At 39.7% G+C, this 22,920-nt stretch overlaps 1 protein-coding gene across 3 annotated transcripts in view; it reads right to left on the bottom strand.

Moving 5' to 3' along the window:
* Positions 1 to 24: 24 nt before the first annotated feature.
* The window catches only part of LOC126250456 (probable nuclear transport factor 2), a 29,175-nt gene continuing 6,279 nt past the window's right edge, over positions 25 to 22,920 (bottom strand). The window contains exons 2-5 of one of the 3 annotated variants that reach the window (XM_049951563.1): positions 22,599 to 22,670; positions 18,164 to 18,262; positions 12,017 to 12,087; positions 807 to 942 (exon numbers count right to left, since the gene is read on the bottom strand). In XM_049951563.1, the coding sequence (XP_049807520.1) occupies positions 12,046 to 12,087; positions 18,164 to 18,262; positions 22,599 to 22,670 (213 nt within the window). In that variant the 3' untranslated portion in view covers positions 807 to 942; positions 12,017 to 12,045. Of the gene's footprint in view, positions 943 to 12,016; positions 12,088 to 17,466; positions 17,639 to 18,163; positions 18,263 to 22,598; positions 22,671 to 22,920 lie in introns of those variants that run through there. The other 2 variants (XM_049951561.1, XM_049951562.1) reach the window with 2 other exon arrangements.

The following is a 22,920-nucleotide window of genomic DNA, read 5'->3' on the forward strand; positions in this document are numbered from 1 at the left end:
GGTCAAACAGAAATAAAAAATTAGTTACAAGTATCACAGTACGTATTTATTCAGTCCAAATGAGGCAAAGTGCTATAGCTCAATATAATAAAGTGCTAAATGTACTTTCACAGCCATGGGAGCTGTCTGGCGTATCTCGTCTCTACAAATTACAAATCTTCCAATGTTATGCATAAGCATTATGCAAAAGGATACTCCACTGTTTTTAAATATTTTAAATGACATACTGAAGAATGATTAAACTAAAGGTGAATACACTATTAAAAATCACTAAGCAGATATTTGAAGCTACAAACAAATAACTTCCCCAAAATATTAAAATGGTTGAGAATGATAATTACAATATAAAAATACAACAGAAAGCACTTCCTCTTTTTTTTAAATTTGAGGATTGAATACAGTAACACAGTCTCTTAATTTCTGAACACAAAAAAGTGAAAAATAAAGGCTGGGTCCAATTAAGTTTCAGAGTGTCATTAAGCACAATTTATATTTAAAATTTGCGGATTACAAACTTACGTGTTGCATACAATCTTTATCAATTAACATGAGTTACACAGAAAATTTCAACGTTAATGAAATTAACAGACTGAGGAAAACAAAGCGGATAACCATGTGGTTCCGGACACAGTTAAGCTGCAAAAGCATGACTTGCTGAAGTAAACTTAACAATGTTTTTCATAAATTTTTAACGGCCGAGTAACAGGGGACACGTAACTTATTCGAAACCACGTGGTCAATGTCCAGATACAAATGTCTGTATCACACCCCATACCGGCAGTGCGGCACAGGTTTGGCATGTTGCTGTCCCACATTTGGCAGTGTCCATCAGGCGCTGTCATGGATGCTCAGACGGAATATATCATGTTGGCAGTAAAAAGAATTTCCCACTGGCTTCAGCACAAACACTTGTGAATAGGCGTGAGGCGGGTCTTCATCACACTGGTTACAAAGGGAAGACAGTCAGGAAAGTCGTATTTGTTTATTTGCATACAAATTCCATCAAAATAAATGCTTAAACAATACAGTGAGAATCTGCAATAGCCTTAAAGAGGTATCACATAAAAATGAAGTTAGTTCTTTCACTTGGTTATTAATTATGTAAATCTTTCTTGCAACGAATCAGTAACTAATGAAATGCTAATGAGAACACAACTATGCCTGTCTATGAACAACATGCTTATGTAGAAGTTTAAGGTGCTCTACCTATTTTTTGTTTTAATTATTTGGCGAAGACATATGCTTAAGTGTTATTTAACACTATAATCTTAAAATCACTCAACACTTCTGAATTATTGAATTTTTAAGCTGATAGCTCTTAACCCTTTTAGTGCCAGACGTTTTCTCAAAAGATCATGTTAAAAGTGCCATGCGATTTTACAGTAAATTGCAGACCTCTGCCATACTTGCAATAAAATCTAAACTAATGCATAAAGGAATGCAATTTTTTTTTAATTTTTAGGGAATGCTGCTGGCAGCAGTAATATGTGCAATACACATTGTCAAAGAACATATTTTCAGAGAAAAAAATTATTTTCATGATGGGGTTTATCGAAAAAAATTAAAACTTTGATTTCAGTTTACTCTGAGACCCATCAAATGATGATACACTCAAAAATATCAGATATATATGGAATCTCTGTAGTTTCCTTAACAAAATCATCATAAAGGAATACAAATTTTTTTATTTCACTAAGGAAAAAATAAAAAAGAACATAACATTACAAAAAAAATTGTTTTGCTCTGAACGTGTTCTCAGTTCTTCAGTCATAAATCACTGACAAATGTGAGGTTGCAGTTATGACAACTACTTGCACACAAGCTGACTAACACATGAAGGATGCAGTCCTTTCTTGCAACAAACACATACTGTTCGTGAACACCGCTTCTTATCCTTCGTAGAACAAACACTACAGTAGCATTCCTTTCTCCCCGGAAGAGTCTGTACACCATATACTGTTGGAGCAGGTACATTTATATCTATTGCACTTGTGGTTGCAGTCCTTGCCTGAAACCACTGTTGAGAAAGTTTGCAAATGACTATGCTGTTAAACTTCAGCCGTGTCAGTGGTTTGTCGCTGGGGTTTAGGCTTTCCTTATACAAAACATATGCATTCAGCAACATCCTGGCAATTATGCTGAACACTACCTTCTTCCGCATCTTGACAGTCCTCCTCTCATCTAAATAGCAGTATGCCATCATATCAGATGAGTCAATGCCACCCATATACTTATTATATTCAAAAATTACATCTGGTTTCTTGACCGACTGTCTATTGCGAACTGTCTTTTCTGATGATGTAGCAGAGGATGATGTACTCACAAGGAGGACTGGATTTCTCTGTGATTTCTTCTGTCTGAAGCCACAGAGAAGTATAAAAGATTTCTTGAAAAACTTTAGCTGACCTACAGCATAATTCAACAGAAGACCACGTGGCAGGAATTTTCTGTTTCTTCTAATTGTTCCCGTTAGATAAGTGCTGACTGAATACAGCTTTTCTGCCAGAGGAATAGATGTAAAAAAGTTATCGCAAAACACATGGTAACCTTTTTGCATGTAGCTCCCAAGAGCTAGTAGTTTCATGACGACTACTTATCCCAGACCATACTCTTTTATTTTGTTTTTGCAATCATCACTTTTTGCACCACGGTATGCATAAAACCCTAGGCAGTAATTAACAACTGAATCACACAGCATCCAAAATTTGACTCCCCATCTGTGATGATGTTTATTGGGAAGGTACTGGATTAGCTGTGAGTGCGCCTTTGTCCCAACAAGACTTTCATCAACACTCAGTTGCTGGTGTGGAGTGTAGTAGCGACGGAAAACATTGTTGGCAATATCCACCAACACTTGAAATTTGGCAGTTGGATCATATAATGGGTGACCAGGAGGGTGAAGTTTCGAATTGTCTACAAAATGTAAGAACCACAGCAACAACTGAAACCTGTTGCGTGAAAACATTTGCGAAAACCACGGTGTCGACAGGTTCACATCAGTTGACCAATAACTAAAAATCGTCGTTTTTTTTATCAGTTCCATATTAAAAATCACTGCTATAAAAGCCCTCATTTCTGCTACGGTTGTTGGTTGCCACTGTTTGATTCTCGAATTTGGCAATAAATGCGTTGACTGAATCACCTGGCGAGCGTATCTGTTAGTCTCAGTCACCATAATCGTAAGAAGCTGCTGCAAGAAGAACAAACTGAAAAAATCAATTGGTGTGGCGTTTGCTGGTATATGTTTAGGGCCTGGTACTTCTGCATACACAAAGTTTGGAGGGGGCGGGTTATCTGATGCCTCATCCTTGATTTCAACAAAAGTATTTGCACTGTAATTCAGTTGTGTTTGGTCGTCGTCGTCATTTGCTGACGCATAATCGTCACTTGAAGAAGAAAACGACGAGTCCTCTTCTCCACCGGACATCTCATAATCCGATTCACTTTCTGCAAATCCATCTTCACTTCCACTACTTATCATATAATTGTCTAAATCACTCGTATCGAACCACAACTTCTTACTTGACGACGCCTTGCTGTCGCGAAATACTCTGTAAATAAACAACACCAGAGAAGTTTATTTCACTCGAAATATCGCACTGACAATCGGAAAGAAGATCAATATGCTGTGCCTTTGACCTTCCTTCTGCATCTTGGCTAGGAAATACTAACAACTTTGCCTTCAAGCACAGAAAAAATGAATGAGAAGGGCATCACGATCAGATCGTTACTGGCATTTTTCGCCGAAAATCTGGATCACGATCAGATCGTATTTGGCACTAAAAGGGTTAAGTATAGAGGTTGAGATAGTGTAACAGAGACAAAAGTTATTTACAGATGTCAATCATTAGTAATTTGATAATATCCTGTATCTTCTCCTGCCTTCTGCTTATCTTTTCAGCTCTATGTGTATACAGTACAAAACACTGGCAATAATCTATAATGTGTATGTACATCTTTGCCTATCATTTCTCCATTTACTCCTTCCAATGACATGTCACTTACACACACTAGAACTACAAGGTAGAGGGTTTAACACTGCATGAAAATTGAGATCATTACAGCCTGGTATTTGACAGCTAGCAGAATGGACCACCAACATAACAATGACAGCCTAGCAGTGTCGGGTTCCACTGTGTCGGCCCTTTCGTTATGCAAAGCATAGTACCTGCCAATTCTCTGTAAGCCGATGCAATAGCAGATTTGTATGTTTGGTTTCATGTGCTTTATAATGTGTAATGAAATGACTTTGAAGAGGCATGTACAGTACATGAAAGTCCTTTTAACCAAATCTTGTTAATCCCTACTGGCAACATAATACCACAGGTGTGGACAGAGAGAGACCTCAAAAATAAAATTCCAAGAGGTTACTGGAAATATAAATGTCAGTTTAATCCTGACATGTTTGATCCTCATGGTTTCGCAACTTAATGATTTCCTTTTTCCAGTTGATGTTTCACGTGTAAGTATTTTAATCACATATGTTTCAGTTCACTACCGAATATTATATACAACTGAAACATACACTTATATTCACACACACTTCAGTTTTATCTCTGGAATCTACGGTGATAAACCTATGCCCTTTTTTCTTGGTTCCCAAGTGATCAAATTCCCGCTCTGAAATGTAAGGATCAATACTATCTGACATTGCTGCTGGGCCAATCAAAGCATAGCTTCCCTAGGAATGGTTATTTTATAAACATCTATGAAAAATGTAGCTTACATTTTTGCTGTTCTTTCCAAAGAAATATGTAGGTGTGCATACACATAAGAGCAATTACATGGTACAACTTTAAAAGCAGTTTGTTTGTGAGGTGACCCAAGGGTGCACAACTGTCCACAACTGGAGATTTGCAGGAACTAGGTCCAATGAGCACACTTTCACAGTTACATCCTTACATCAGCATAATTTGCCTGAAAGATGTCCTGTTTGCGTGCCACGCTGCATTTTATCATGTAGCTTTTGAAGTCTCGCACTGTGTGTACCAATGTATATAATGACACACTAGTACAAATGCACAGAGTGCCCAATAGTGGTGTTTCTGCACGCATGCTGGTCTATGTACCCCATGACATGCAGTGAACAGCAATACGCAGGTGAGACAGTAACTTCTCTACCCTGTACTGAGGAGGTGACTGAGTGATATGGCTGTTCACTAGTAGTAGGTTCCAGCACTGAACTGAAAAATGACTTCCCCACCTGAAGCCTGGCTACATGCTGTGACAATAAATGCTAACTAATGGCAACAGTATCGTGAACATATTGTTGGCCACAAAAGTTGTATAGTGGTAGCAATTTCATCCAAACAAAGTTGCTCATAGCAGATCCTTGCTGGAGTGGCATGTGCAAAGCACAGTGCTTGCATGACTAGGAGATGAGTGTCTCCTGTAATGAACACACATCAACTGGTTATCAATTTAAACATTATTGCCAGTCCTACAATATCATGCTAACTGCCAGTACAAGGTCCGAAGACATTAAAGTAGTATAATACACACATGTAGTCCATTAATGCTGTAGGGGTTTAAAAAAAATCAGAATATACAGCACAATTTTCACACAGCTACACAATTCACTTCAAGGTACCGTCTCCACTATGGCCATCTTTTGAGACAAATATGACACTGAGTGCACGATCAGGGGCGCAAAAAAAAAAAAAAACTCGCTTCAATTTTACACAAATTGAACAACAGTATATTAATTTTTGAAATTGCATATATTTATTCTCAGTTTTTGTTTATCTTTATTATTTATTTTATCCAATTGCTTGTTGAAATTCAAAGCTGGATATTGCTCTGTCATACACATCACTATGCATGGAAAAATGTGGAAATAATAATTTTATTCACTTCAGCAGAGGCAACTCAAATAAAGTGTTTGATGGAATAACAGCAGAGTATATAATAGACTGCAGACATTGTGTGCTTCACACTTTTGCCCATTTAATATTATCTTATGACTTCCCCCAACTCCAAACACCTTTTACATCCTTACATTATTAAGAAGGAAAATGCAGTTGCAAATATTAATGTACTGTCATTTCATTTCTATAATGTCAAGTTCAAGTTTATCTCACCGAAAGGAAGCTACATTAAGAGAGTTCAAAAAATCAATAATTTTGTCTTGATTAGCAGGAAGGGTATAGCAAATACAACAACTGTTGATAGTTAATAACATTAGAATTCAAAGTGATTAAAGAAGTATTACACTACCCTGAATGTATTTATTTCAAATTTAGAGTAACACAAAACATACTATCACTCTGACAAGTACTGATGTTTGGACTATTGGTAGATAAAAAGCTGAGCAAACAGAAAAAGGCATACCATTAATTACAGCATCCATGCAACTGTCAAACACTATTCTTTTTTAAATTTAACTGCAAATATGGCATACTGCAACTCCAAAAACCACAAAATATGTAAAGCTTTTCACAGGAATAATATACCAACCAGCTGTTAAAACTACATGCTGCACAATAACATGCAACTGCTGTGTGAACATTACATGCTTTGGCAAATCATTCAGAAAAGTGTTACAAGCATGTGCCAGAAACACACTGAGCATTTTCTGCTGTTGCTCTTACATGAAGTACCAACAGAACTTGTCAAAATATGTATCCATATACCAAACCCTCCACTTAAAACAGTTTCCCTAGACAGGCAGTTGGTCAAATTTAAAATCCTGTAAGTTTTATTTCTTTATATTTACACTGAGACAATCACTCACATCCCTCCTAAAATAACTATTTTTGTATTGTGAAAACTGCAACACTGAAAGACTCAACATAAAAAAATGTATTAATGGCACATACTCATAACAGTGAAATAATGTACTTAAATGTAATATTAACAAAAATCCTCTATCAGCATAAAATAAGCTCCATGAAGCCAACATAATCTGCAGTAAGCATAAACACCTTGTATCAATGTATAACAAAAGAAAATGGCTTTAGCATTGTAATAGTAACAAAACGTCTGTACTTCAGATGCGTGTGGCCAAATGAATTCAAAATGCTACCTGCTTTGCCTTGGACACTGGTGTCATACATACACATTAGCTGAATATGTTTCAGACATGACACACTAGCTGGTCTCTCAGCTAACCAGTAACCATGAAGTATTGCAGTGTCAGGTACCATACCACATTCAGTAACCACGATTATTGGATGCTCTCAGTGGCCACTATTAGTTCAGAGAAAATGTGTATTTTCCTAGAGCTCACATAATTCTATGATGAGAATGACCACATACCACTCAAAATTTTCAAGCTACCTTCACAGCACAAACTCATTTTTGGTCCAAATTCTAAGCATTAAATACCAAATTATCAGAAATATAAGGTAAATCATAAATGTGGAAAAAATTTCACAGACATACAATAATAGTATGTCAATAAATGGCACAGTAACCAACTTTCATATAACCGAGAAATGTGAAGGGTGCTTTTGAGGGTTCCTGTGCACCTGCAGAAGACAGGAGGAAGGAGCAATATGACTCCACAACCTGTGTATGTTGCCGTAAATTATAGGGCAAAGCGTATAGCGTCATGCAGCTGAGCAACTAAATGTGAGCAAAGACAGTGTCCACTATGTTTTCTTCTGATAGCACTACGCATCATGGTTAGTTGATATGGGGGAAGCAACATGGGGAACAACAGTATTAATATATATATATATATATATATATATATATATATATATATATATATATATATATATAGACGGAAACATTCCATGTGGGAAAAATATATCTAAAAACACAGATGATGTGACTTACCGAACGAAAGTGCTGGCAGGTCGATTGACACACACACGAAATTCAAGCTTTCGCAACAAACTGTTGCCTCATCAGGAAAGAGGGAAGGAGAGGGAAAGACAAAAGGATGTGGGTTTTAAGGGAAAGGGTAAGGAGTCATTCCAATCCCAGGAGCGGAAAGACTTACCTTAGGGGGAAAAAAGGACAGGTATACACTCGCGCGCGCACACACACACACACACACACACACACACACACACACACATCCATCCATCCGCACATACACAGACACACACAAGCAGACATTTGTAAAGGCAAAGAGTTTGGGCAGAGATGTCAGTCGAAGCGGAAGTACAGAGGCAAAGATGCTGTTGAAAGACAGGTGAGGTATAAGCGGCGGCAAATTGAAATTAGCGGAGATTGAGGCCTGGCGGATAACGAATTGAAGGGCAAGTTCCCATCTCCGAAGTTCTGACAGGTTGGTGTTAGTGGGAAGTATCCAGATAACCCGGACGGTGTAACACTGTGCCAAGATGTGCTGGCCGTGCACCAAGGCATGTTTAGCCACAGGGTGATCCTCATTACCAACAAACACTGTCTGCCTGTGTCCATTCATGCGAATCGACAGTTTGTTGCTGGTCATTCCCACATAGAATGCATCACAGTGTAGGCAGGTCAGTTGGTAAATCACGTGGGTGCTTTCACACGTGGATCTGCCTTTGATCGTGTACACCTTCTGGGTTACAGGACTGGAGTAGGTGGTGGTGGGAGGGTGCATGGGACAGGTTTTACACCGGGGGCGGTTACAAGCATAGGAGCCAGAGGGTAGGGAAGGTGGTTTGGGGATTTCATAGGGATGAACTAACAGGTTACGAAGGTTAGGTGGACGGTGGAAAGACACTCTTGGTGGAGTGGGGAGGATTTCATGAAGGATGGATCTCATTTCAGGGCAGGATTTGAGGAAGTCGTATCCCTGCTGGAGAGCCACATTCAGAGTCTGATCCAGTCCCGGAAAGTATCCTGTCACAAGTGTGGCACTTTTGGGGTTCTTCTGTGGGAGGTTCTGGGTTTGAGGGGATGAGGAAGTGGCTCTGGTAATTTGCTTCTGTACCAGGTTGGGAGTGTAGTTGCGGGATGCAAAAGCTGTTTTCAGGTTGTTGGTGTAATGGTTCAGGGATTCCGGAGTGGTGCAGATTCGTTTGCCAAAAAAGACCTAGGCTGTAGGGAAGCGACCATTTGATGTGGAATGGGTGGCAGCTGTCATAATGGAGGTACTGTTGCTTGTTGGTGGGTTTGATGTGGATGGACGTGTGAAGCTGGCCATTGGACAGATGGAGGTCAACGTCAAGGGAAGTGGCATGGGATTTGGAGTAGGACCAGGTGAATCTGATGGAACCAAAGGAGTTGAGGTTGGAGAGGAAATTCTGGAGTTCTCCTTCACTGTGAGTCCAGATCATGAAGATGTCATCAATAAATCTGTACCAAACTTTGGGTTGGCAGGCCTGGGTAACCAAGAAGGCTTCCTCTAAGCGACCCATGAATAGGTTGGCGTACGAGGGGGCCATCCTGGTACCCATGGCTGTTCCCTTTAATTGTTGGTATGTCTGGCCTTCAAAAGTGAAGAAGTTGTGAGTCAGGATGAAGCTGGCTAAGGTAATGAGGAAAGAGGTTTTAGGTAGGGTGGCAGGTGATCGGCGTGAAAGGAAGGGCTCCATCGCAGCGAGGCCCTGGACGTGTGGAATATTTGTGTATAAGGAAGTGGCATCAATGGTTACAAGGACGGTTTCCAGGGGTAACAGACTGGGTAGGGATTCCAGGCGTTCGAGAAAGGGGTTGGTGTCTTTGATGAAGGATGGGAGACTACTGCATGTAATGGGTTGAAGGTGTTGATCTACGTAGGCAGAGATACGTTCTGTGGGGGCTTGGTAGCCAGCTACAATGGGACGGTAATGAGGACCACCCTGTGGCTAAACATGCCTTGGTGCACAGCCAGCACATCTTGGCAGTGTTACACCGTCCAGGTTATCTGGATACTTCCCACTAATACCAACCTGTCAGAACTCCGGAGATGGAAACTCTCCCTTCAGTTCGTTATCCGCCAGGCCTCAATTTCCGCTAATTTCAATTTGCTGCCGCTCATACCTCACCTGTCTTTCAACAACATCTTTGCCTCTGTACTTCCGCCTCGACTGACATCTCTGCCCAAACTTTTTGCCTTTACAAATGTCTGCTTGTGTGTGTCTGTGTATGTGCGGATGGATATGTGTGTGTGTGTGCGCGCGCGCATACCTGTCCTTTTCCCCCCTAAGGTAAGTCTTTCCGCTCCCGGGATTGGAATGACTCCTTACCCTCTCCCTTAAAACCCACATCCTTTCGTCTTTCCCTCTCCTTCCCTCTTTCCTGATGAGGCAACAGTTTGTTGCGAAAGCTTGTATTTCATGTGTATGTTTGTGTGTGTGTGTCTATCGACCTGCCAGCACTTTCGTTCAGTAAGTCACATCATCTGTGTTTTTAGATATATTTTTCCCACGTGGAATGTTTCCCTCAGGCCTACAAGTACTCAGAATACCATAAATATTGACTTAGGTCCGAGTAACAGGCCCGGCCATATCTTCCAATAATTCTGACAAAGAAGCATTCAAGCGATGCTAACATTGCTCTCCTGTCAGTCTTGGTTGTAGTACATGTGGTTCTATGAGATAATTGTAAAGATTTAACGTATCACCAGATCTAGACACCCAATATTCGTTGACAGCTTCTTACTTGCGTGCTGGGGAGGTTTTTTTCTGTCCGCTCGTATATACTATATATGAGGTGTGTGTGTGTGTGTGTGTGTGTGTGTGTGTGTGTGTGTGTTTTGATCTTGAATTTGCTGACTTACTATGAAGTTGCCAAAGTGGAAAATTTGTCTATCGGCAACAATACCTGCACCTTATGGAAGTAAAAAAGAAATGGAAGAGTAACTGTAGAGTTTGCACACAATGGGGCTTTGTGACATTTCTAGTGAAGTGCTGAAAGATCTTGTGCTTATTCTTTGGTTCTATACAACTGTTTGTACCAAATTATCTGTCATCACAACATACACTGTCAGTCAGCTCTGGTCACTAAATGCTAGAGATGGCAAAAATGCACTGTACACCTCAATTTTCGTTCACTGAGTTACATTTTTTTCCCTGATGGGAGGTAAATCCTGGGAACTTTTTCTTCATACAACTGTCTTACAATCACTGATCTTTCTTATGCAAGCTCACAGGCCAGGTGCTTGCTGTTCTACTGCAAATTTGTGAAAGTTGCCACAGAAGCATCGCTGTGAGGGATTCATCTTCAGCTGCTGGGTTGGAGCATGTATGGTAGAAAAAAACAGCGCACTGCTATAGTAAACAGAATTCTTTCTTGAGCCAATTGTCGCTCTTTCCATTTCCAGCTCAACCTTCACGAAACAAAGACTGCTGATCTTTCATGTTGGCAGCATATGGTTAATAATGCTGTAAATGACTACCCATACTCTATGATCAATTGAGCTTTCTCCAGTTTCTTTCCAATGATGGATGACTTTGGTGTCCTGTGAAAAATATGTGATAGAAAATACATGGTAAATAAATCCACAATGCAAGAAGTGGCAACTGCTCCTGACTTCTTGCACCACATGGCACCATGAGGTCTTCTGAATATTTTTCATTATTTATGACTCATCAGATATATATCACTGCCAACACCTTTCCCTCGCAATACTTTTAAATGAATGAAAACTAGTTTTAGGGCAGAAATGTTGCTTTAGTAGGAAGTAAGCAGAAGTTTATGGGGTTTTGACTAAATGAACAGTGCATAATTATTTTTTATGTTATTACACTAACTCATTCCGAGTATGCACAAATCTAAGAACTGCACATTAGATATGACAGACTGAAATGGTGCATTTGTTAAAACAAGAACCCCAGACTTGGGTGTGTGAAAGCTCATGTTCTGTCCAGTTACCCTGATTTAGGTTTCACATGGTTTTACTTAATCACTTCATACAAATGCTGGAATGGTTCAATCAACAAGGCTAGTTCTTGGCCATATACGAGATAAAGGGGAGGCTTACCAACAATGAAGTGCAAAACTGGGGTACAGACAAACATTAAACAAAGGGGGCCATTTCTCCAGCTATCACAAGTTCTGAGTGGGAGAATATATAACAGAACATAGATATACCCATCAGTATGAAATTCAGCACTCTGGACTGAGACAATATCCAAGACATGAAGTTACTTACAATTTTTTCTTTCGCCTGATGTCTAATTTTCAAGAATCTGGTGCACGTTTCCCTTGTTTTCTCTCTTCCTGCTGTAAATGGAAATGCTTAGCAGATCAAAAACCTAGACATATGTTTCCAGTTTGTGTATCAACTATGCATACACTGTGTGATTTGACACTGCACTAAAATTACCTGGATAGTGTTAGCACAGGGTGTACACGTGGACAAGGAAAAAAAATTCCCGGATTTTTGCCGGGTTTCCAAGTTAAAAATACACCTTCTTCCGGGTGAAAACACACTTTTTCCACGCTAAACGACTGTATACTTTTCCTCGGAACTGTAAAACTTATCGATCCATTGAATTGTTATGGTTTTATATGCTGCGTAGAATTTACCAGCACTTTACAAAACGAAACTTAGGTGGGGGGAGGGGGAGCGCATGTTTTGGAAAGATATATGATGTGCAGCAACATGTACGCTGCATGTTTTCGTATTATGAAAGTATATAAATTCGAATTCCACCAAACACCGCATGTTACTTTCTGAAGCATTGAAATAGAGATTGCGATGCGCTTTTGTAAGCCAGTCATAGCTCATGTCACGTGATATAGCCAGCCGATGACGGCAGATATTCAGAGTATAGGACATGTGATGTAGTCAGCCAATAGCAACATCACTGTCAAGTAGCGTGACCAAGCAAATAGGAAAAGTTAATGGTTTAAATTAATATATATAGAGTTGCTACAAGAAAAGCAAAGCTTTCACACATAATGTTGATCTTTTTTAAGCGTGTTACACTTTAAGATACATCACACAAATGTGCCAGAGAAGTTTTTGATGATCACATAAATGTCTGATCATCTTGGCTTGAAATTCTTCTAAAGGTCGTCTGAAAGAGTTGATTTTTAAATGAGAGTCAAACACTCTGTGATTTAAGAAATTCATCGTACATTCTCGCACATAGTTAATCTTGCACAAAAGGAAATTTACTTTGAAAGCAACACTTTTCAAAGCACCATTCACAATATTTTCCCTTGACCTGTTAGAAATAGGCTTCGTTTCAGCAGTTGCCAGAGAGCACCAGTTAACAAGTGTCACTGTGCCTGTGCAGTTATGATGATGCAGGAAGCCCGTATGTTTGTACGTGTAAAACATTAAAAGATCTTACATTATGTCATAAAAGAAACAAGACATCAGAGGACACTCCAAGAGCATCAGAATTTCATGAACCATACAAAAAATGCACGATTCAGCTTAAAGTGCACACTCGTATCTCCAGATTCAGATGTAAATTTTCTCGGAGTACCAGTACTGTATTATCTCATGTTTGGTTCTTTATTATGGCACAATGCCATACATGCTAGAAGATGAAAACGTGCACTTTAAATGCAGCGAACAATTTAAACTAGCCAGTAGTGAGGAATTAAACGCTTCGTTTGAAATAAACGGACAGCTGTTTATTTACTCGCATGTTTGTTTGGACAAAGAAGCAGATGGAGGCAGCAGAAAAATGGGTTGCCACAGGGCAGTGTACTGGCACCCACCCTCTTCAATATATACACTAATGACCAGCCGTTACCAGAAGGAACACAAAGCTTCATATATGCAGATGACCGAGCAATCATAGCACAAGATCACAGCTTTGAGAGGGTGGAGCGAAAGCTAACTGATGGTCTGAAAGAATTAACTGCCTATTACAGGGACAATCAATTGAAACCAAATCCTTCTGAGACCCAGACCTGTGCTTTCCACCTCCGAAACAGACAGGCTAGTAGAACCTTGCAGATAGATTGGGAAGGAACCTCTTTAGAACACTGCAAGACTCCAAAATACCTCGGAGTCACTCTGGAACGTGCTCTTACATATAAGGAACACTGCTTAAAAACAAAGCAAAAAGTGGCTGCCAGGAACAATGTGGTTAGGAAGCTGACTGGAACAACATGGGGAGCACAGCCAGACACAGTGCACACATCCGCATTAGCCCTCTGCTACTCTGCAGCTGAGTACGCTTGCCCAGTATGGTGCAGATCTACACATACAAAGAAAGTTGATGTTGCTCTGAATGAGACATGTCATATCACTACGGGTTGTCTAAGAGCCACACCTGTGGAAAAACTGTACTGCTTATCCGGTATAGCCCCCCCCCCCCCCCCCTGGACATCCGAAGAGATACAGCAGCACGGAGTGAAATGAAGAAGGCATTAACATCCGAAGCCCACCCACTACATGGCCACCAACCGGCACAGCAAAGACTTGTGTCTAGAAAGAGCTTTCTTCACAGTACAGAACCACTCGCTGACACTCCACATCAACATCGGGAGAAGAGATGGCAGGTCAGATGCCAGCATCTGGAGGAGTGGCCGATCCCACAAGAAGTTCTTCCCCCAGGCCACACAGAGAAATGGTCCACATGGAAATCACTCAACCGCCTGCGTTCTTCTGTCACAAGATCCAAGAGTAATCTGGAGAGGTGGGGCTTCCAGGTGGACTCTCTCCAGTGTGACTGAGGAGCTGCCGTGCAGATATCAACACATCTACTACAATGCACATTACCTCCAACTGTGTGCACCATGGAGGACCTCGTAAACGCTACACAAAGTGCACTGGACGTTGCAAACTTTTGGGCATCCACTGTATAGATTAAAATTACCTTATGTTTGACAACACAATCTGTGTCTAATCATTTATTTCATTCTTGACTAGTTTAATTTATAAACCATAATGTATGTATGTATGTATGTAGTAATGTATCTAATATTGTTTTTAGTTTGCTTCTGACACGATAAATAAAAATAAATAAAATAAAAAAAATAAAATGGACAGTCCTCAGCAGAAAAGGTTAATAAAAGCCAAATTTCTTTTGCAAACTGACAAAAATAACTTCATTGTTCTGCAAGGCGATTAATGCTTGACTGTCAGAAAGCTGGAAATAAAATAAAATCTGAAACTAATAACATATTTTAACCTTTCGTACTTATGTGAATCTATTTTAATTCACTTGATAGCTGCCGGCTACAGAAAGCCTTGTTTTCATGTGACATGAGAGCAATAAACAAAGAGGAAACAGCAAAATCACTGAACTTAAGCAAGGGTCATGTGGAGACTACCCAACTCCCCACTACAACTCTGACTGCTCTGTGTATCAATCCCGGATCTACGATATTTCAAAACTGAGGCAATACTAGATAGTGACACCCCCCCTCCCCCTCCCCCCAGTTTTTGAGGTAGGACGCCAAAAGTAGTGCACAGCTTTCCGAAGAGTCTCATACATAAAATATATAGCTTCCTGGAAAATGTAAGCCACGTTATTTGGTCTTTAAGTGTTCCAAAGTGCAGTGCCACGCCTCTTCACACAGCACTGTTCTATCGCATCTCACTGTATTTCGCTCTGTCGAATTCAAATGTGTTTGTTTTGTAATGGATGCCATCAAACTACACTCAGGACAGTGGACATTAGAATGTCCCATGGAGCCTCTCCTCCTCCCAGTCGGCCGGTTTGAGATCTTGCCCCTCTTAAAACAAACTCGCAATTATTACTGAATGGGATTATTTGTAACCGAGAGAACAAGAAATCCTCAGAAAATTAGCACTATTTATTGCCTATTAGCTAATAACTTTCTCTTTTGTGTGACATATTAAATATAGGATACATAAAACTAGTAAAGGCAAGAGAGACAATGCACATTTCTCCAAACCTCAAGTCCTAGCATTTTTTCCTCTCTAAACTTGCTACGGCTTTTCAGGAGTGCTTCCCTTCCTGCAAAAGAACCTATTACCTCATCAAAGTTCGTCAAATGTTTTGCTACATGGAAACACGAAATGTCATTGTCTAATACTGAAAAAGCTGTTAATACAAATAGTACCCAAGACTGGTATGGTTTCTTGAGCTTATTACGTGTATTTTGTCACTGTCTGCTAGATAAAACAAAATAGGCCCGTCTGATATTGCAGTAATTGTAACACACGCCAAATAAACGAGATGGTTTTGGAACAAATGGTCATATAATTCATGAAGTATGAATATAAAATGCCGAGGCCTACTATAAGCAAAAAGCTTATGTTAGGAAATAGCTTCACATTTCATTCATAGGCAGTAGCTTCTCAAGCACAAGATCGAAAAGCAGTGGTACGAAATTTTTGTATAAATTTGAAATTATCATATTCTTCCACAATTTGTGTGATACCCTCATTTCTTCTCCTTCCTCATTCATGTCGAAACTTATTCTCCAGTTAACTTCACTAACCCTGCCACAATCACCGGTTTAGTTATCCTACGTTTATTCACCGGTTAGGCATTATTATGTGTTCCTACAACGCGTTTTCCGTGCTACTCCCACAATAAAACTTACGTGCATGTTAGCTGGGGACTGTACAACTGGCCCTTACTAGTGTAGTGATCTGGCCAAATATTTGTGAAAATTGCATTTTCTTGGATACACAGGGAAGATAACACGTAATTTTTTTTATCTGTTATTCCTGTTAGTCATTTATTTCCACTCTGGTAGTCTGAATCTATGGCTTTCACTAGTAATTCTAACAACACTGATCATTCACAAACCCAGTCAACCACTTAAATAAACTGTGATTGGCATTTACCCGTTCAGCTTTATTCCGCTCAGCTTGTACAGCCCCACCCCCTTTTGTTTGCAGGAAAGTTCTTTCTAGATGCGACGGGGATGCTCCTGGCAGAGACATCATGTACAGTATGCATGCATTCAAATATCAACTTATGATATATTCAGAAATCAACTTAGAATGCATTCAAAAACCAACAGGGATGCGTTTCAAAATCATGAGAATAATTAATATACCAACGTGCACTGGATGCTCAGCACTTTGTGAAAAAAGGTTTTTCCTCAAGAATATGAATTTGGCGGTGGGAATCTAAAGTTCCACTGCTTTACTCTCCTGTCCTGTGAGAATTAATAAAGTTTTCAATGTGTTGAACATTCCTTGCTTCTACTGGTGTAAGGATATGAGATTAACAGCCATTTGAATTATTTGTACCCCACTGAATCTGAACACGTTCGCAAAGAGATAGTACTGAACCCAAATGAAAAATTAGGTGTTAGGTACATATGAGTTTTAGAACCTCACAGTATCGCTGGAGAGCTAAATTAAGACTTCATTAATGTGATATTTTGTATTAAAAACTAAATCAGGATTTATCGATTTCCAGGACTATGAAACCCACCTCCAATCAACACAAATCAGTGCATGCCAGTAATGTGGGACAAATTCTGAAGGTAATGTCCACATGATTCACATTTTACATAGAAAGCACATGTTGGACATAAAGGATATTAATTAACAAGTTATGCACGAAATAGGGTTGCTTGGATGTTAATAGTTTGTGAATTATTTCATCATACTGCTTTTATTACAAGCAGGGCATTGCACAATGCAGTAGCAAACTTACGTTACTGTTGTGAAGAAATTACAGAACAAAAGCTAAAGAACTGATTCCAAGCTAAATGCCGGTAATGTCTTGCCTGAAACATGAGGGATGTGCTGCCACATTCACGTCTACACAGTGTCGTGCAGAGCAAGTCGGAACAAGTCATGTTGCACGAAAAAACTTGTTCCTATAGGCTTCAGTACAAATGTCTGGAGATAAGCATGTGGCGGATCTTCATCTGTCTGCACAGAATACAATATTCCTCCATCTTAAATTTAACAAAAATGTACGAATAATACATTTCCAATGATAGTGACAATTCTGAATGATTATAACAGTGGCTGAAATTACAGACCATCTCTCACTCTTCAAATATTGTACTGATAGCAGATGGGTACATAAAACACATTAAGTGTAACTGCTAAGCTAACATTCAGTCTTCACAGCAGGAATTTTAGACACATGCTACTGTCAAAACAGTGTGTTTAAGTTTCTTGCTGTTAAGAAAAATGAAAAAACTGTAGTTCAACAATTATTCACCTCTAAATTTTATCTGCCTGCTCATCATCTAACAGTGTCTTATCATAGAAAAACCAGTAACCCATCCTCTGAAAACTTCATACAACTCAGGTTGTCATATGAACCTCTGCATCAACTCTCTCTCTCTCTCTCTCTCTCTCTCTCTCTCTCTCTCTCTCTTACACATACAAACAGGAGATGTTGCAGAAAAATATTTGACGGAGGAGCAGAATCTTAGAATATCTTACCTGCAATCTTCCCAAGACATTTATTAATACACCACCATCAAACATTGGTTGAGAGTCAACAGCTGTAATAATTCGGTTTATCTTTTGGAATGCCAAACTCTGAAACACATACAAAATAATAATTGTAAAATTTATTCTCAGTACAACGTCCATCCATATATTCATACTATATAACATTATTTTAAAAAATACTAATATACTGTCACTAACATTACAGTTACCAATATTAGTAGCAGCTGCTGCTACCACCATCACCACAATTAAACAAGTAAAGGGATTCATTAATGAGCTGGAAACAACCAAAGTTTCATTACTAGTGACCTGAAAGTAAACTGTCCAGCTTCATAATACTCCAACTGAACCTCAATCAAATTAACGAAATTAGGGAAGGGGACAGTGATGTCAGTCCATGTTTGTCTACAAACACACAATATGGCCGTGACAGCAGTAGCTGTATGTCCCTGTTCTGGATATACTCACATGCTGTTCATAAACATGCGGTACTGGGTTTGCTTGGTAGGGTGGTAACTTATCACATTTCTGTGTGCTTTCACAACTAGTTAAGGACATAAACAAGATGAACTGAAGAACACTGCAAATGAAAGTGAATCACAAATGTTAAAATAACGGCCACAAGCATCATCTGCAACTGAGTGTGGTAACTGGCACCTGAGGTAGAGTAATGTTCGACAGAGTAACAAGTATGGCCACGATCATTTGTGACTGGTTGCATAGCTGTCCAGTAGACAACTACCTCTCAACCATCTTGTTGTCTGATCCAAGTGTACATCCATTAACTAGAAAAACCCAATCTCACCATATTGCTCTCCTTCCCTTCTTGCCAACTTTACCTGACTTATGTCACTTAATGCTGTCACAGCCTCCAAATACAAATTTTAATTTTTCCATCATTTACTTCCACTTCATTACTATACTTTCCATTTCATATCTAAATGTGCATCAATTTAATTGTACCTGTAGATGCCTTTTGATTACTCAGCTCTCATCTACTACCTAACCATTGTCTGATTGCCATCATTAATACACTATACTCTTGCTAAACCAGCCATTCCTCGCACATGAGGGTACCGGATTAGCGGAAGTGCCAGACTGTTGAGAGTGTCTACAATTTAGTATAAACACATAGCGATTTTACTTTATCAAATCAAACAATATGTTCATTTCTACAACAACAACAAAAATAGTCCTAGAGTGTGTACATGCATATTAATATCACTCGACATTTGCTGTGAAACATGTCCCAAAGTTTAAACTCGTTTACCTACTGTGGTGTGTGTATAGATTATATTGACTCGGGAAACATGCAGATTCCCTATTGCAGCTAGTTTGTGTTTCCCTTTCTATTACTCTTCTTTTATAGCTCATACAGTTATGCTACAGGAAAGTAGAGTTCTGTTTGGGGAGAAAATAAGATGCACCTTAAGACCTTCAGACTCATACTAACAATAAAACAAGGGAAATACAATAGATAGGAACAAGGTACAGTTAATAATTACAAAAAAATAATGAAACACAGAATCTACAACTTGAATTGAGCTATGCAGATAAAGTAGACAGATCAATACCAAAAGGATAAATCTTAAATAAAGTCTTATCACATTCTGGAGGAGTGGAGGGGGCAAATATTTGTGACAACCACAAATATTGATATGATTGCTGCTTGTTTCACTCATTTTCCAATGTGCTCTTAGGTTGCTGCCTAACCACATCCTCGGAAATTGTGACAAATTCAGATTAAATAGCATAGTTTACACAAGTTACCAAGAAAATCACAGATAATAACAGGCTGCTCACAGCTAAAACTCATGACGTCACACATGATATCATGGCTCAAAGCCAAGAATTGAAATCACAGACTAGATTTGACCCAAAAATACTGTTCTACCTCTAACATTTCCCAAGTAATGTTCTTCTTTTAATTTTTTAATCAAACCTTAGAATCTCTTCTCTAGCTGGGATTCCAAGAGTCACTATCTTTTATTATTCTGAACTAAATAATTATTTTAACCATGACATTATAAACCACTTACGCATACTGCAAATCCGTTTCAACACACTGCAACGATATTAGAAAAAGGATAGACTGCAACTCACTGTGAAGATGTCCTGCTGAGTTGCCGACAGGCACAAAGAAAAGACTGTTACACAATATAGCTTTTGATCAAAGCTTTCTTCACCAAATAAAACACACACATTCACACAAGCAAGCACACCTCATGCACACATGATCACTATCACCAGCAACTTCAATCATAATGAGACTACCATGTGAATAGCAATCTGGAGTGGGACAGGGAAGAGGGAGGGTAGCATGGTGTGGATTCGGGGGGAGGCGGGTGAGAAGAATACTGTCTGATGAGGCATGCATGGACTAGAGACTGCTAGGCACAGTGTTGGGAGGGGGACATGGAGGGGGGGGGGGGGGGGGAATTGGGACTAGAAAAGGAGGGAAACAGGGAAGGAGAAAGGACAGGTAAGTACATCGGCAGATGGCAGCACACAGAAAGGGTGTAAATGTGGAAAGGAAGGAGGTGATAAGATGAGGGGGCAGAAACTGTTGGGCAGATGGTGTGGGAACAGTAGGTTATCACAGGACCAGACTGGGACAATTTCAGGAGTGGAGAATTTGTTGTAAGGTTAACTCCCATCTGTGCAGTTAGGAAAAGCTGGTGGTGAAGGGGACGATCCACATGACTCAGATTGTGAAGCGGCCACTGAAATCAAGCGTGTTGTGCTCAGCTGCACCTTATGCCACAGCATGTCTACTTCGCTCTTGGTGACAGTTTGACGGTGGCCATTATCTTGGTGGACAGCTGATTGGTAGTCACATCAATATAAGAGCTATACAATCATTGCAGCAGAGCTGATATACACAGCATGGCTGCCTTCACAGGTGGAAGACCAAGGCCCGAGACATCCACCCACCTAGCACTTCCCATTCCAGACCTGTCACAGACTTATATCTTACCCCATCAAAGGTCTAGCCACCTGTGAAAGTAGCCATGTTGTACACCAGTTAAGCTGCAATCACTGCACAGCTTTTTATATTGGTGCAACTACCAACCATCTGTCCACCAAGACAAATGGCCACCACCAAACTGCAGCCAAAACAAAGTAAAACACCCTGTGGCACAAAATGCAGCTGAACACAATATGCTTGAAACCAATGGCTGCTTCACAAACCAGGCCATCTGGATACTCCCTTCCACCACCAGCTTTTCTGAACTGTACAGATGGAAATTATACTTACAACACATTCTCCACTCCCAAAAGCATCCTGGCCTCAGCCTATGGTAACCTCCTGTCCATACACCCTCCCACCCAACAGTTTCAGCCCCCTCGTCCTATTACCTCCTCCCTTTGAAATTCCCTCACCCTCTTTATATGCTGCTCTCTGATAATATACCTGCTCATCCTCTCCCCTTCCCTCCTCCTCTGCTCTTGACACTGCACCTGACAGTCTCTAGTCCTTGCACATCCTTCCAGACAGCACTCTTCTCTCCCATCACCTGTACGCTGTTATCCGCATTCTTCCCCAACCCACTGCAGATTGCTATTCACACAACAGTCACATTCTAGCAAGAGCTGCTTGTGGTAGCAGTCCTGTGTGCATGAGGTGTGCTTCCTTGTGTGTGAATGCGTGTGTTTTCTTCTGCTGAAGAAGGCTTTGACCAAACACTATAATGTTTAACAGTCTCTTAGTTGTGCCTGTCCGCAGCTCAACAGGTCATCTTTATGGTGAATACCGATTTATCCTTCTCCTAATATTATTTATATTCCAACCTGGTGTTTCCACTGTTTTATTTTAACACTGCATTTTACGAACGACATTTTGGACCCTATTACTGCCATACAACATCTCAGATATACTAATATTACTCTCAATTATAACTGAAATATATATTTACTTGTGTGCCCACACAACTTAACTAATAACCATGTAGTAGCAAAGAGTACACTTATCATTGGATACTGCCGTAGTGGACTTCAGTCCGAAGACTTTTCATGCAATTCTCCACCCTTGACTGTCATCTGCAAGCCTTTTTTCTCTGCATAATTACTGTAACCTGCATCACTTTGAACACACTTATTGTTGTCAAGATTTGTCTCCTATTATGTTTATCCATCAGCCTTCTCTCCACACAATGACAATACCTCGCTGCTTCAGGACATGCCCTTTCAATCAGTCCCTTCTTTTAGGGAAATTGCACCATAAATTTTTCTCTCCAATTCAAACCAGTACCTCTTTATTAGATATCCAATCTATCCATCCAGTCTTCAAGGAGTACCATGTTTCAAAACTTTTATTCTCTTCCTGTCTGAACATACTGGGCAACACTCCTGACAAGTAACTGCAGAAGAGACTTCCTAACAATTAAATTTATATTCAAAGTATTTTAAGAGTTGAACTTACTGTTAGCTTTTCCATTATTTTGACAGCACCTTGTATTTGCAGCCCTTCGAAAGTCATGAAAGATGTCTCAGTCTGTAAAACAGTATAGATATTTATCAACATTAAACATACTGCACATGTCTGCATTATTTATCTTTCCTATTAATTCAAATGATACTAATACTATGCAATAACAGTGTGACAAACCAGGCAACAAAATTATTTACAAACTGACAGTCTTCCTTGAACATCTGACATTAAAGCATGAAATCACAAGAGTTAAAACAAATGAACAAAATGCATACAAATACAAAAGAAAACCATGGATGAAAGATATGATAAT

The sequence above is a fragment of the Schistocerca nitens genome, chromosome 1 (assembly GCF_023898315.1).
Source record: "Schistocerca nitens isolate TAMUIC-IGC-003100 chromosome 1, iqSchNite1.1, whole genome shotgun sequence".
In the NCBI taxonomy this organism is placed as follows: domain Eukaryota; kingdom Metazoa; phylum Arthropoda; class Insecta; order Orthoptera; family Acrididae; genus Schistocerca; species Schistocerca nitens.